At 45.8% G+C, this 15,816-nt stretch overlaps 1 protein-coding gene and 1 long non-coding RNA gene across 4 annotated transcripts in view; one reads left to right on the top strand and one right to left on the bottom strand.

The window, feature by feature from the left end:
• Positions 1–310: 310 nt before the first annotated feature.
• On the top strand, positions 311–11,702 carry DLL4 (delta like canonical Notch ligand 4). The gene is made up of 11 exons (XM_031593511.2): positions 311–589; positions 682–945; positions 1,067–1,124; positions 1,755–2,024; positions 3,018–3,078; positions 3,187–3,317; positions 4,662–4,831; positions 5,940–6,159; positions 6,601–7,309; positions 8,031–8,139; positions 9,573–11,702. The coding sequence occupies exons 1-11, from the start codon at positions 536–538 to the stop codon at positions 9,576–9,578; spliced, it is 2,052 nt and encodes a 683-aa protein (XP_031449371.2). The 5' UTR covers positions 311–535; the 3' UTR covers positions 9,579–11,702.
• LOC116229195 (uncharacterized) overlaps positions 4,840–15,816 on the bottom strand; it is a 28,499-nt gene continuing 17,522 nt past the window's right edge. For 2 of the 3 annotated variants that reach the window (XR_016466870.1, XR_016466869.1), the window contains 2 exons: positions 8,906–9,060; positions 4,840–5,110 (listed from right to left, as the gene is read on the bottom strand). This is a non-coding gene — a long non-coding RNA (uncharacterized LOC116229195). Of the gene's footprint in view, positions 5,111–8,905; positions 9,061–10,455; positions 10,544–15,816 lie in introns of those variants that run through there. The other variant, XR_004166966.2, reaches the window with a different exon arrangement.

Consider the following 15,816-nt stretch of genomic DNA (forward strand, 5'->3'; position numbering starts at 1 on the left):
GTTGCCTTCTGCCCGAGGAGCAGCCCCGGGGCGCGGGCGGGAGGGACGGGGTGAGTTCGGGGAACACGTCGAACCCCGCCACTCGGAGCTCCCGCCGTCGGGGGGGTACAGAGCCGAGCGGCCAGGGGTTTGTCCGGCCCCGCGCGGAGCGCCGGCAGCGGGATTCGAGTGCGGGACCCGAGGGCTCCCGCAGCACCGGGCTCCGTTTTCCAGAAAGGAAAGATGGAAAAGGGGAGGGATCGCCCGCGCGCTGACTGACAGTTTACATAATGAGCTCGCGAGGATGCGAGGCAACTATATAAACCGCTCGGAGGAAAGCAAGTTTCCCATTTACCAAGCGCTGCCGGCACCCGCCGAAGGAGGAGCCGTCCCGACGAGGCGTCCCCGTTCCCAGCCCGCGGGCTCTGGAGTTATAAAGCGCAGGATTGGCGCCCCGAGGGCACGGCCGCACCTGGATTTACCTTCCGGCCCGCGGGCAGCGCCGCTCTCCGCGCTCGGCGGAGCTTTTGGGGAATACAGAACGAGCGGCTCGAGGATGAGAGCGCGGCGCGCCTGCGGCCTGACGCTGCTGTTAGTGCTTTTGCAGCAGGTAACGGTCGGAGAGACGGCGAGAGGGGCTGGCGAGGTGTCAGTGGGTGCTGGCCGAGGTGTGACGGGGCTGTGTTGTGTTCCTTTGTGCAGAGCGCGTCCGGCTCCGGCGTCTTCCAGCTGAAGCTGCACGAGTTCGTCAACAGCCGCGGGGCGCTGGCCAGCGGAGAGCCCTGCGCCCCGCACTGCCGCACCTTCTTCCGCGTCTGCCTCAAGCACTTCCAGGCGGTGGTGTCGCCGGGCTCCTGCACCTTCGGCAGCATCATCACCCCGGTGCTGGGGGTCAACTCCTTCAGCATCCGCGATACGGAGCGGTTCGACAGCCCCATCAAGCTGCCCTTTAACTTCACGTGGCCGGTGAGCAGCGCGGGGCGGCGGGCGCGCTCCTCGGCCGAGCGGAGCGGCGCGGTGCGGGGCGGTGCGGTGCGGGCGGGGTGCGGGCGCGCCGCGCTGTGCTGACGCTGCTCTCTGCCCGCAGGGGACCTTCTCGCTCATCATCCAGGCCTGGCACGCGCCCGCCAATTACCTGCCGCAAGGTGAGCGCCGCGCCCCCGCCCCGAAACGGTTAACGGCAGCCCGGCCCCGCCGCCCCCGGCTCAGATGTTTATGCGATAATTTCGGGGCCGGCTTTATCCGACCATCAGGAGTTAGTCCCCAAACGATGCCCGTCAGGGGCCGCTTTGATTCTGTCCCGACCTAATCTCCAACACAATTGCGTTTCCTGCGGTTTATTTTTGGCGTGGGAAAGAAAGGAGCTCAGCGGTGAGAAAGCCGCGAGGCTGCCAAAGAGCCCCGGCCGCCTTTTCCTGTATTTTACACCTTTCTCGAATTCCGCCCTTTGGAAAGGAATAATGGCTTTGGGATGTTTTTCTGACAAGAGAGGAAAAGGATATTCCAGCAGCACTTTGAAAGCCCTCGACGCGGAGCCCCCTCGGCCTGGGCTCTCGGCTACGGGTCCTCCCTCACACCGACCCCGCTCCCTCCATCCCTCAGGGCAGCGGCACGCTGACCCCGCTCCATTCCTACTGAAGCGCTCCATCTCTCCTCGCTGGGGCCGGGACCGGGGCGGCGCGGTGCCCTGTGGCACACACGTGGGTTCCCAGGGTGGGTGGTGGACGTGGCGCTGGTGTTGGCCGCAGCTTGATGCGCTACTTGCTGTCCCGCAGGCTCGCGGCCGCCGCCGGAGGAGTGGCTCATCAGCCAGATGGCCATCCAGCGGTCGCTGGCGGTGGGAGAGGTCTGGTCTCAGGATGTGCAGAGCAGCCTGCTGACCCAGCTGCGCTACTCCTACCGCGTGGTCTGCAGCGAGAACTACTACGGAGAGAGCTGCTCCCGCCTCTGCAAGCGCCGCGACGACCGCTTTGGGCACTATGTCTGCGAGGTGGATGGCAGCCTGACCTGTCTGCCCGGCTGGACCGGCGAGTACTGCACCAAGCGTAAGTGCTGCTCCGTGCCGTACCAGCGGTGGCTGCCTGGCCAGCTCCCCAGGCCCCGCAGCCTATTTGCATCAGCCCATCAGCCGCCTCGTTTCAGTGAGTGCTGGAGGGATCACGTTGGTGGGATGTGCTGCCCCTTGTCCCGTGCACTGGGCAGGCCTGTCCCACTGGTGTCTAGCACACCTTCTGCAGCTTCCTTAGGCCTTCCTCTAGTCTAACCCAAGCCATAGACTTAGACAGGAATGCAAGTCAAGAGGCCTTTGAGGAAAGGCAAACTCAGGGAGCTGTTTGGTGAAGGTACCCTGGGCCTAAAGTGCGTTGTGCAGCAAGTGCATCAGGAGGCCCCATGCTGGATGCAGCATGTTTGCTTGTGCCCACAAAGCGCAGTGCACCTGGTGGAGACTCGGGCTATGCTTTCACACTGACCTTTCCACTCCGTGCCAGGAGATCAAAAGTGGCATGCTGAGGACTTTGCCCCGTTGTTGCTGCAGCTGCCAGTGTCATGCTGCACCTCTACACGTAGTGAAGAACCAGCAGAGAAGAGATGATATCTGAGTCAGTCGTACCTATCCCAAGTTACGCTGCCAGCAGCTTGTCTGCAGAGGCTTCCACTTCTGCTGCCAGTGGTGGGGCAGGTGTTGGGCTGTCGTAGCGGGAATCAGGGCTCAGGGCCCTGCTGGGTTTCTGCAGTCTTTTGTTAGGGTAAGCGCGGCTGCCGCCTCTTGCTGCTTTTTGAGAGAGCTGCAAGTTTGTGTTTGTTGTGTAAACTGAAAAACTAAGAGACAGCTTGTCAGACGTTGGCTCTCCCTGTTCACTTCCTTCTGCTCCAGAACTTCCCGTACTGAGAGCTTTTAAAACAAAGCTTTGGAAGTGCAAAACTGGTTTCCAAAGTATTTTTTAAAAGCTGGCGTTCCCCCTTTTACAAGTATATTCTGTCGTGCCACATGTATTTACCTAAACATTTCTGCTTTTTTTTTCCTGTCCTCCTTACAGCCATCTGTCTGTCTGGATGTGCCGAACAGAATGGATATTGCACCAAGCCTGGAGAGTGCATGTGAGTAGATGGCAATCGCACTCTGAATTTCAATTAAAATGTCAACTTGTAATAGAAACTTAAACTCTTTTCCATGTCATTAATGCTTTAATTTGACTTTTCTTGTAGCTGTCGTTCTGGTTGGCAAGGCCGCTACTGCGATGAATGCATTCCCCACATAGGCTGCCGCCATGGGACTTGTAAAACACAATGGCAGTGCATATGTGACGAAGGATGGGGTGGCCTCTTCTGTGATCAAGGTTGGTTCTGAGGGTTGTGCTTAGGGCTCTGGGTTGGATATTCCTCGGTCTGGAACCAAGGAATCTGATCAAGAATAAAATTTGTGTACGGTGCGTGTAGAGAGGCGTTATTTTGTGCCAAAGCTGTCTCAGATACCAATTCTTTATTTGTAGCAGTTTTGGCGGAAAACAACCAAGCCTTTTTGGTAGCTCTTGTTTTCAAGAGAAAAACACCACCTGGGTGAGTGGTGAGTGGGCAAGTTTTCTGCTTTCTCAAGCTAAGTTTAATGTATTCCCTGTACAATGATAACAATTTACTAAACAGTTTCCAGCAGCAGTAAACACCATAATTTGGCCTTCCTTATTTTGCATACAAGGAAGTTAACTCATGTGATAAGTCTAGAGCATGAGAGAAAAATCATGTAAGCAAGAATGAAAAGTACAGGTTCCATTTTAAGGTACACCAGACCACTTCCACCTATTCAACCCAGTGAATCACTGAACTGTAGCCAGCTGAGCAGTCATGTCCTCAAGGCCATATATGCACTGCTGGCACTGAGATCATTAAGTACTCAGAACAAGTCAAGTGTTTGCAAGACATTTATAGGATTGAGATAGGGAAGTCTGAATTAAGCAGGAAAAGTAAAGGTGCAGATTTTGTTGTTGTTGTTGGTAGTTACCTATTAACCAATTGTATTTCCATTACTCTGACATTTATAGTGCTTATAAAGATTCTCTACTTACGTGATATGGACTTGTGTGCTTAACCTCTGCCTCAAATTGAAAGGGAAAATAAAAACAACCATCTATTTGGCAGAGCATTTAAACAGTTTAAACTAATAACATTCATAACAACAGAACACAGTAAATAAACAATAAAATATTTCCAATGTTTGTTTAAATCTCCAAGCCTAAATACTTCTGTTTCCTTCCTGCCTTCCCAGAATGTGCCTTGGAGCACACCTTTTAATGACAGGGCTAGCTCTTCTACTGTGTGACATTTTGTGCACAGAGTGTCTGCAGTGCCTCAGAGTGTCTTTCTGAGAAAATATTTGGAATACATTTTTTCACTTTGGCATCTTTACAGTTAATGGGATTGCGCCCCCCAAAAAGGGAGGACATACCAAAGCACTGAGAAAGATAAGTTTCTCAAAATTCAGAGCTCGATTAGTAGACATGTAAAATTCATAACAGTCTCAAACATCTGATTAGAACTGATAATTACCTGGGTAAGAATCCCCAGTATTTTTATTGGTAGTAAAATTGAAGACTTCATTTAAAACTCTTTGTTGATCAAGGTGTTTTTGTATGAATGTCTTTTGCCAGCTGTCAAACACTTTCTTCTAACACCTGGTATCTTTGCAGATCTGAACTACTGCACTCACCACAGACCGTGCAAAAATGGAGCAACTTGCATGAACACTGGCCAGGGCAGCTACACGTGTTCATGCAAACCTGGCTTTACTGGTGTTGACTGCGAACATGAGATCAGCGAGTGTGACAGCAATCCCTGTAGGAACGGCGGTAGTTGCACAGTAAGGGCATTTTAAACGTAAAGTCTTTGTGTGAAACAAGCTCCAGTATACCTTTTCAGAAATGGTTTTGTAACAACATAATGGGAATTTGATAGTACACAGGTTCATTACTGACTCTCACAACTATCATTCTGAACCCTTCCCTGGATGTGTCAGGGGAGGAAGTCTGTTACAGGAGGAGATGTATCATCTAGATTAGAACTAGTCAACTGATCCTTAGGTTTCTGTGGCAGCCATTATGAGATCCTGGCAAGATCCAAGGCTCATGAGGGAGTGTATCTGTAAAATAAAAAAAAAAGGGCTTTCCAAACCAATGTTCATAAAGAAATGTGCTAAGGCTATATTTTAATAGCAAGTAAAAGAAAATGTCGTCTTTCAGCTATGGGGCTGCAGCATCAGTTGATACAAGGGCAATCAGACAAAACACTTCTTGTGAAATGAAGTTCTGTATTTTCAGTTTTCTCGTGTTGCAGTGTATTTTCAGACCCAGTCAATAACTGATCCTGCCTGCTGATAGAGACTGATAGCTTACAGATATCAGATGTAATCTGATGCATGTTTTGGTTAAAGCTAATGCTCTGAGACCTCCTAATTGCCTTCTCTCAAGGCCTTGGATACATATTGCTTATAAAGAAGAGACAAGTTTTGTTGTAACCTAAGTGGTGGGACTTCTCCATGGCAAAGCAAAATAACCCCTTTAAAAAAAAAAGGGGGGGGAGGGGAGGAGCTCTTATGGAGAGGGTAGATGTCCTGATTGCAGCTGTGTAGGTTGGCATATGTTATGCTGCTCTAGAAGGACATTGGGGATCCCATTAGACAGTAGTGGCATTAGTCTTGTTTTTGCTTAGTTGCCTCTGGGCTCCCTACAACTGTATCTGCTCTGCTTGTGTAGTTGCATGATTACTCCTATGTGCCAAATACAGCCAGCTCACAGCCCTGTCCCCCACAGTCCAGCTTGCAGTCATTTACTCTGCAAATGCCGCTTTTGCCGCGTCCAAGTGTGAATGAAGTGGGACAGAACAGCACTTGCTGCTGACCAAAAAGAAACACAGGCACAACTATCGTTTGGTGGCATCAAATAACAATGGCCTAATGTTGTGTTTTGCAGGATTTGGAGAATGGTTATCGCTGCGCCTGCCCCCCTGGCTACTATGGAGCTCACTGTGAGCACAGTGCTTTGACATGTATCGATTCTCCGTGCTTCAATGGAGGCACATGCTTGGAAAAAGAACAAGGAGCCAGCTACACTTGTGTTTGCCCTTTTGGTTTCACGGGGTCAAACTGTGAAAAAAAAGTAGACAGGTGCACAAGCAACCCATGTGCAAATGGTGAGTCTTTTTTATCAAAAAAAGTCTCATGGCTTCTTCACTAGTTTGTGCTTTTCAGTGCAGAAGTGATAGAAATCCAATCTGACCTCTATACTTCCTCTAATACATTAATCCCTCTCCCTCACTGTATTTTACATCTATCCTAATTTTGGTCTCTTGCGGGGGAATTTCACTGGCATTTTCTATGTAAGAAAAGAGTGCATAAGCTTTATCACAGAATGGGAAAGCATTATGTACATTAAACCAACATTATTACACATTTAGAAGTGGCATGGTATTAAAGAGTGATCGGTAAGCTAGAAGGAAGCTTTAGATGCGTCGTTCTGTAAAATAATCTCCCTCTTCTTGAGGTAGTATATAATGCTTACAGGGTGGGAGAACTTTGTTTCCAAGTGAAACACACTGCATACTGATTTCTTTTTTACTACTTTTTTTCCTCAGATGGTAATTGCTTTTACCTTGGTCAGATTCGTGTGTGTCGTTGTCGGGCTGGCTTCTCTGGTCAGAAATGTGAGATTAACATCAATGACTGTGCCAGGAACCCGTGTTCCAATGGGGGAACTTGTCACGACCTGATCAATGACTACACCTGCACGTGCTTGCCAGGCTATAGTGGCAGGAACTGTGACATCAAGACCAGAGATGAATGTGCTTCGGGGCCATGTGAGAATGGAGGCACATGCTACAGTGGACTTTATAGTGCCAACTTTGTCTGCTACTGTCCCTCTGGCTTCATGGGCGGCCGTTGTGAACTACCAGTTTATTCAGTGCCCATCACACTTCCTCCTAAACCAGTCCCCTGGATTGCTATATCCATGGGAGTGGGGCTGGTGGCTTTGCTCATACTGTTCTGCATGATAGCAATGGTCATCAGGCAGATGAGGATGCACCCACAGCAGGACTTGGAAACAATGAACAATCTGTCTGACTTCCAGAAGGACAATCTCATTCCAGCTTCCCAGCTCAAAAACACCAATAAAAATAAAGACCTTGAAGTGGACTGTGGGCTGGAGAAGTCAAACTACAAACCCAAGAATCATAAACTGGACTACAATCTAGTAAAAGATCTGACAAGTAGAGGGACACAGGAAGATAAATATTACAAAAGTGAAAAGTGTTTAGGAGAGAAGTCTCCACTCCGACTACACAGGTAAGAATTCAGCCTTCCTTGTAGCATTTGGAAGCCCCACACTTTCACACTGGCCTAGATGCAGATGAGAAAACAAAAAATTTAACTCAGGGAGAGAACATACAAAACAAACCAGAGCAAAGGCAGGAATTCTGAACTGAAGTATGAGTGCCATGGCCAAGTAGTATCCATAGCTAAATTAATTGAAAGCTTGTGCACAGTATGCTGGTAACATGAATGCTGTGAAGGGAACCAGTCTGGTGATGAAAGAAAGAAGTATGTTTCCTTCCTCAGTAAATCAAAGAGAAGTGATACTACAGCAAATAGTGATTTAAAAATAAGTATTTTGCTTATTAAGAAAACGCTGAAAAAAAGATTAGAGTGAAAATTACTTCTCCCTTCAAAAAAAAGGGCAGCTATTTATTGGCTCCTCTATATTCTGATATGCATAATCAAAGTCTTGCCTGGGTTCTGCTTGTGACTGCTCTGCACTGAGGGATTTGAGGAGTACTTGACTAAATTGGACGTTGCAGAAATCTAGCAAGACAAGTAGCCATTCCTCACTTCCACTTCCCTAAAGTAATGTCCTGCCATCGTATAGAACATGTGAAACTTCATCCTTTGCCCTCCTCTCTCTCACCTCCACAGCTATCTTGTTTCACGCCTACATATTCATGGTAGCATTTCAGAGTCAGGCATGTTAGAAGCCAAATAACACCTTTTTCTCTCTGCCCTGCTTTAGTGAAAAGCCAGAATGTAGAATATCAGCGATATGTTCTCCAAGGGACTCAATGTACCAGTCTGTCTTCGTGATAACAGAAGAAAGGAATGAGTGCATCATAGCCACAGAGGTAAGCAAGCAGACCAATGAACAAACAAATTCACAAAGTAAAAGAGGCAAATTTATCCTTTAGAGTGTCATCTGAGAATGATGCTCTGTTTTCAGGGATCTCAGCATACACCTTCATCTCTTCAATGGCATGCAGGAGTGCCCAAGAAAACAAAACATATAGTGGGGGAAAAATAAAGAAATGAACAGCTCTGATTTTATTAAACCAGAGATTCTGCATTTGGATAAGTCGGTGTGAGATGAAAGCACTGGATGTCAGCCCATAAAGATTCAATATATCATAGGATTATTTCCTCTTAATCAGCAAAAAAAGAAAAAAGTTCATGGGCCCACTGATGTAAAGCTGTGCATTTTCTTTTTTTTCACCCCCATTACTACAATAGATAATCTCTGTTCAGTGACAACAAGTAAAGCTTTAGCTTTCCAGCAGAAGATGAAAAGTAACCAAATGTGTTAGTGGATAGGCAGAACAGCTATTTAGTAAGTCTGTAATAAGACATGAAAGGAAATGTCAACCTCTTGGCATTTAAGATCTAGCTACATATTCATGCCTGTAACAGAATTTAATGCTGTTTCTTAAGTATCTAGATGTTGACATTATTTTGAAAAGGCAGAGAACAGTACACAAGAAGGAAGTGTCTAGCAGTGAAGAAGACTAAAAAAAAAAAAAAGTAGCTACTGAAGATTCAGCTGGTTCCAAACTGATTGCTGACACTTTAGAGAAAGGCCCAAAGCGAAGTTAAAAGCAGTTTATCACAAACCAATACCTGTCTCTTTCAGCGTAGTCACCATTAGTGCTAGTTTCAGTTAGAGACTCCAAGGAGAAGCTTGCTGTGCCATATAGCAGCGACCTGTGAAGTCAGATCTGCAGGATTCTGTCTCCCTTGCCAGGGTGGATATCAGATTTCTGCTTGAAGGCAAGCTGGAATATAAGTCAACCAACAATATTAAAAGTTTAAGACTAACAGAAAGGGTTTTCAAAGACAAATGATAGTTAGATGCTTCATTCCCAGTAGCAGACCCAAATACCATATCTTCCTTTTGAAGATCTTGCTGACAAAAGCTGGATTTACATCAGTTTCCCTCAGAAAGTATTTTTAATTTCAGAATGTCAGACCCTGAAACTTTTCTCCAAAGCACACAAGCTATCCAGCCATCCCATGTGCTGTTTACAGAGACATTATGTTAAACATCCAGATTTGTAAGATTTATTCTAGGCTTTCCTTCCCTCACTTCGGGTAGGGAAGGCTACTCATCATACAGATGAGTTGTTTGACTGTTCTCTCTGGATGCAGGCAAAACCAGTGAATACTGATAGCTAAACTGCAGTAATGTCTGGCTTACGTTACTTTGGTTTGACATAACTATAATTTGTTAGTTCTGCTGCATTGTGTGCTTCCTTCTCATTCCTCAAATTCTTTTATATCTTGACAGGTATAAGACTGAAGATCAGCCCGTTTGCACCTCAGATTTGGTAATGCCAGTAGATGGACGTTCCTGCTGCATTGTTTACAATTCAGAACTGGATTGGACTGTTTGTAATTACATGCAACTTGCTGCTCTCAGGTGGAGGATGGAACTGGGTGAACTGGACAGACTGTGAATTTACTGAAAGATGCAATAGACTTATTCATTCTTTCCGCTCTTGTTTGACATTTGATGCCAGAAATCTCACTGGCTATAGATGAAGGGAGGCAGAGGGAAGAGAGAGGGGTTAAACATGTTAACTTTTGATTTGCCTTTGAAAGATACTGAGGCCAATTCCTCATGGACAGACCTGTGGCTTTCCAGAACTTTGGTATGGGAGGTGCTGGTAGGTGAGGAGGCACTTAACTATCACAGATGTTGCCGTGGAAGGTGTGAAGAAAGGTGCATTGCTGTGCAGATAATGGATACAGTATAAATGAGGTCTCCACATTTTTTTTTTTTAATGGGTTTAAAAGTGCCTAAAATCTGTCAAGAGAATCTAATGAGCCCAAACAGAGACTCGACTGCTCTTCTTGCAGTTACCTGAGCAGTATTGGGCAGGGGTGATTGATACTTCCTGCTACGTGTCCATTTGCATCTCTTCTCTCCTGCTGCATGTACTGGAGACGATTCAAGGGGCAAGAGGAGGAAGGAAAGAGGGGGACTAAATTTACATGTCATTGCATTTGGTGATGCTCTGGAGAACTGATTGATCCAAGCCACAACATGGGACACAGGATTTTCCTGGATTTAAGCATTTGAGAAGGGAAAGATGTGATAAGAATGTCTACTGCCTGTTTCCCATTGATAATGAGGAGAGACATGATCCCAATCCTATTTAAAGCCTTACATTTGCGTTTAAAATCAATCAGCTCCTAGAACCTTGTATGTGCTGAACCGTCTCAGCTGTTCTCACGCCCTTTGCACTACCAGCAATTGTGAATAGACGTTCTTTTCCCTTCCTCATTCTCTCCCTCAGCCCCCTTATTATGACACAGATTTGGGGGTTTATGTTCTATTTCTGACTTAGGTGCCACCTTCTTCTGCAAATGGTCTCAGAGTTAATTTCCAAAGGAGAAGCAGCAGTGTCATCCCCCTATTTCTCCATCTGGTTGTAAATTGCTGATTCTGTCCTTCATCCTGGTTCAAAGTGCCCAATATCAAAGCACCCACTGAGATGCCCTCCACCAAGACAGGTGGAGAACAGAGTGAGAAGGTTCTAGGCTTGTCCCATTTCTTTCACACCTGCCCACTGCTGTATGGGGAAGGAGAACGCTGCCCTGGACAGCAGAGGCCTGCAGAAACTTACTAAGCATTGACAGCAATAATATTGGACACCCCAGTGGAAAGTGCTGTGACAGTAATGAGATGAGACTGTGTGGTGGGGCAGAATGAGGAAGGAGGAAATGAGATCTCTTTGAAGAAACCTGCATCATACCATCTCTTGGACAGTGATATCTCTGCCCTTGTAAATCCTGTTGGACTAGCCCACCTACTGCCTTGAACTGTGCAGACAAGACCCCTTTGTAATGTCCACTACTGACCTTCTGCTCTGACCGTGTAGGACCATTTGGAAGATGACCTTCAGAAATCAATAATATGGGTTTTAGTTCATCTGTTTGTAGTTTATTTTGAAGACTAGTATTTCAGTAATTTAAAAAAAAAAATCAGAAGCACTGAACTTTCTACATTTTATAACATTATTTTGTATATAATGTATATTTATAATCAAAACAGAAGTGTAAATATGTTTATTACTTCTCATGTAATGTTTTTAATGTGATGACAAAGTTTGAATTTTATTTTTTTTTTTCAAGCAATGAAAATACTTTCCTGCTACCACAGAGTTCATTGTGGTTTGTCCTTTACGCTTCAGGTTCCATGATTTTTTGGCAGCCAAAATTACCTGCAGCCCTGTAAGTGAGCTTGTCCACCCATTCCTCCCAGGCAGCCCCACATCTCATTTTGCATACCAGCTGCTGTAGGCACCTTTTATAACCATAGACTGCTGTCAGCAGAGCTGTTCAGCTGAGTAGTATGCATCTGACAGACACGTTATTTATACCATGATATGTGATATTTAAGTCATAAACATATATGATTTAAATATTTATGTTATATTTATATATATTAACTTGCCATAGAGTGGGACTGGACTGTCAGGAAAGCTACTTCTGTTAACATTTCCCTCCTTGACAACTTATGATATGGAAGCTACAGCTTTGATCCCGTTTCAGGGTACTGGCTTTAGGTTCATAGAGCAAGATTAATTTTTTTTTTTAACTTCTTTTCTGCAAATATTTTTACTAAGACCCAACTTTCACCCTGCTCAGCATCTACATCTACGCTTGCAGAACTGTACCCCTGTTTGAGTGGGATTTGTATTTTGCTCATGGGACTGGAGGGAGTTTCAGACCTTTTCTGCCTGCCTTCCTTATGCTACACCAACAGCAGCATCCTCCCCGGCTATCACAGAGTCATTATCCTCCCCAGCTATTTTGGAGGATGTTTCCACAAGAAGTGTAAAAAAGCATGCTTGTATGAAACACTCCCTGCAAGCATATTAGGCTTTGAAATGCATACATTTAGAGACAATCAGACCTCCCACTAGATCAGCTAGGTGCAGCACAGCCAACATCTGAATGCACAAAAGCAAGAACTGTAAGAACAGGAAACCACTGCTGCTCTATTTTAAAAAGTTTTCTTTTTTTCTGTTTTTGACAAAATGCCAAAAGAGCATCTTAGCATTGGATTCCTTTCTTATCTTTCCCAAAATAAAATCTAACCAAAACTTGCTGGTTTAAAAAGCAAAACAAAAAACCAATCTGCAGACATGAACAGAAGAACCATAACAACTTGTTTCTACTTTCTCATTAAAATACTGCAAATAATAGCTTATAAGGATCCTTCTGAGCGTATCGCTAAGGTTACATAAACGCTATTTACTTCGGATGGTTTTTGTTTCTCCCTCCTAGTTCTTTTCTTAGCAAATTAACTTTCAAATCCCAATCAATTTCCCTGGCTACCATAAAAATAAACTTAAGATGAAACTCAGAAATAAAAAGCCACCTCCCCCTCCCCAAACATTCACCCTGTAGAGCAAATTATGAAAAACAAGCCATTGACAAAAAGCCGAGCAGATGCTCCCTGCTTGCAGTCCTTCCTCGGCAATGTGAAATAAACCCAACAGATGCCTCTCTTAATTGAGCACATGGATTACATACACACATGCACTCTGTCCTGCTTAAAACAAAACACACACAAAAATCAAACGGGAAAATAGCCAGAGAACTCTTCCCAAAACCCGGGCAAGCAGGAATGCTAAGACCAAAAAAGACTCCGCTCTTCCTGCTCAAAATAAGACAGGAAACCGTATCTATAGGCAGAAGGGAGTTGAAATCCATTAAAACCCATGGACTGATTATGTAGATCCCACAGGGTAAAGCAGGTACAACACATGCTTTTGTGTATCCACACAGGAGAGAAGGAAAAAAAAAAAAAAAGCTTGAGTTTACAAGGAAATCTGTGAATATTTACTGGAGGCAGTACCGCACCATGCAGCTACCAGAATAGATCACAGATCCTACACAGGAAAAACAGGAGCTGTGCCTGCTTCCACACAGGAGGAGATGGAAAGCATATGTGAATCTATGCACGTGTGCACATCCCCAACTCCTTGCCAAAGAAATTACAAGCAAACTAGCTGAATACATATCATGACCTGGATTTAACCCACAACTCTGGCCAGAAGTTCTCTCACCCGGGCGCTGCGCGCTGCCTGCCCTCCAGGTGAGAACATACACATAGGCTGGGAGGAGCTCTGGGTCCTCATGGGCTGCCAGGGCTCACCTGGATTTCAGAGACTCCCCGAGGGCTATGGATAATTCCAGGACTGTAAATGCACAGATAAACAGTGCCTTATAGACTTCCCAGAGCCAACTATGGGCTCTGACTAACTCCTCTTAGGACAATTTGCCCTAACCTTGATTATGAGTTTGGCTTGAGGACTGCACCTAAACTTGGTTTCCAGATTTAAAAGACCACCCAAACTCACTTAAAAACAATGTGATTGAGCAGCAATCATGAGATCAGAATCCTGACTCAGAGAAACTTTGGTGTTTGCTCCTATTATAACTTAACAGAAACTATTTCTCAGCTACAGACAGAGCCCAGTTTCAGGGCCAGGCATTGTTGTTGCACTTTCAGCTCCAGCCCTGCATCATTTACCTCTCTGAGCTGTTCTCTTATAGGGGGAAACAGCCGCTGGGATAAACCCGTAACTATAGCACCCACTGGTGCTGAGACAACACGCAGCAGCACAGCACTGACAACGCAGCACAGGGCAAGGAGTTTAATTAGCTTAAAAGAGGGATGCTTGCAGAAATTACGCTTATACAGGACCTGCCTGAAGTGGGATACAATGCAAAGCACATTTTATCTTGCACAGTACTTGTCCAGCAGCAGCACTCAGCCTTGGGAGAGCTGCAGGGAGAGGCTGAATTAGCCACAGTGCAATTGCAAACATCCAATCCAGCAGATAATGCAATCTCTGTAAAAACACATTTCAAATACTTGCATTGCTTCTCAGTCTTTTTTCATCTGCTCGTGCACAGCAAGCTGTGAAAAACCTGTATTACAGTGGCTTAAGCAAAATAATCTGTTTATCTGCCATTCCCTTATCTTGCATACCTCCACGAATACATACAAATTTTACAAAGCAGATAAGGCACTCCCAGCATATTTTGCTCACAATCCAAATTCCAGTTGCGGAGAATTGTCATAATGCAGTGGCCCTTTGCCACACTTCTCTATTTTCACAACTTTATTTTATGGCCTCTCTAGAGAGTCAGCACCAAGCTCCTGCCCTGCTCCACGTTCTCTCTGCTAAAGTTTTGCCCACAGCCAATGACCTGCTGCTCTGCTGGCCAGAGACATCCAAAGCAGTGAGATTTGTCCCCAGTCATTCTCCCACCTGCTCTAACCCTGCTTACAGACAAGGTCTGGGCAGTACTGTGACTCAGCCCCATAAAACAACTTTTCCTTTGCCTCCTCTCTCAGCAGCAGTATCACCACTGCCATCTGCACCCCGTATCCTGTGCAGCTGTGTGCCCCTTTTCTGCAGCACTGCTGTCTACCATGCTGCAGATTTAGGACAAGACTCTCTCCAATTCACGTGTGTAGATGAATAATTTAAGGCATTAGATCAACTGTTGCATACTTAGTGTTTGGTTCTGGAGACAGCATATGCTTTCTCTCTTTCCCTTTAAAATCCTGATGGCAAAGCATCACCTTCCCACATGTGCTCCCTTCTCCAAGGAAAGCTCTGCTCCCTATTCCAGTTCACTGTTCAGCTCTTAGGAGACACAATGGAGAAGAGACACAAAGTTGATCTTCATACAAGGCACACCCAGTAATCACTGCCACCCAGAGACCTTCTCTGGCTTCCAGTGACCCACCATGAGCTGCTTGCAGGCTTTGTGCAGCTCTCCAAGCTGCTGGGCAGGAAGAAGCCAAGGAAAAGTTTTCAAATGCAGGGCAAAGAGCTGGCTGGAAAATAACTTCTCCCCCCTGAGCCTCTATCTCAACATATTCCTGCAATTACCATGTACGTATGAGAGGGGAGACCTGCAAGCTAAGGGCTAAAACCTTCTTTATGTCCTCTACGAGCATTGTGTCATCTTTCCTCCTCCCTGTGACGGCGATGGTGGCTCAGCCTTTCTCTACTTCTGCAGCTGACCCAGCCTGCAGGCTGTTCTGCAGGACAGTCCTAAGGTGCAGAACAGCACCTTGTTCACAGCTGTGTTTTGCAAATAGTCAGATAAACGAGGAAAGCATGCAGTTTAAGGAGAGGCTGTCGGTGACAGTATTTTCTATCTTTATGGCTTATTTGTTGAGTTGTTGCTGGCTTTACAGTGGTTTATTGATTATGCTCTTAAATAACTGCCTAGAAGGTCAGAGAGGCACCACGTTTGTTTTTATAAATTAAATTAAACCAACTCATATTTAACATCCAAACAGATCTGGTGAGAGCCAGGCTTACAGCTGGAGAGCCCTCACGAGCCAGCACAGGACCTGACCATTCCTGGTACCATGCAGCTCCCTGCACTCAAACATATGGCTCTCATGACAGTTTGTAAGCAGAGCTGCTGAGCCCAAAACTCCTGGTACAAATATGAATCATTATGCATTCAAGGTTAATTTTCTGTTAATG

Source organism: Phasianus colchicus, chromosome 5 (genome assembly GCF_987193195.1).
Source record: "Phasianus colchicus chromosome 5, bPhaCol1.hap1.1, whole genome shotgun sequence".
NCBI classification, from domain to species: Eukaryota; Metazoa; Chordata; class Aves; order Galliformes; family Phasianidae; genus Phasianus; species Phasianus colchicus.

Bases quoted from the DNA above. Each gene is read 5' to 3' on its own strand.
- DLL4 (XM_031593511.2), top strand. From the start codon at position 536: ATGAGAGCGCGGCGCGCCTGCGGCCTGACGCTGCTGTTAGTGCTTTTG. The intron at 3,079-3,186 runs GTGAGTAGATGG...CTTTTCTTGTAG, and splicing joins ACCAAGCCTGGAGAGTGCAT to CTGTCGTTCTGGTTGGCAAG. The intron at 4,832-5,939 runs GTAAGGGCATTT...TGTGTTTTGCAG, and splicing joins GGAACGGCGGTAGTTGCACA to GATTTGGAGAATGGTTATCG.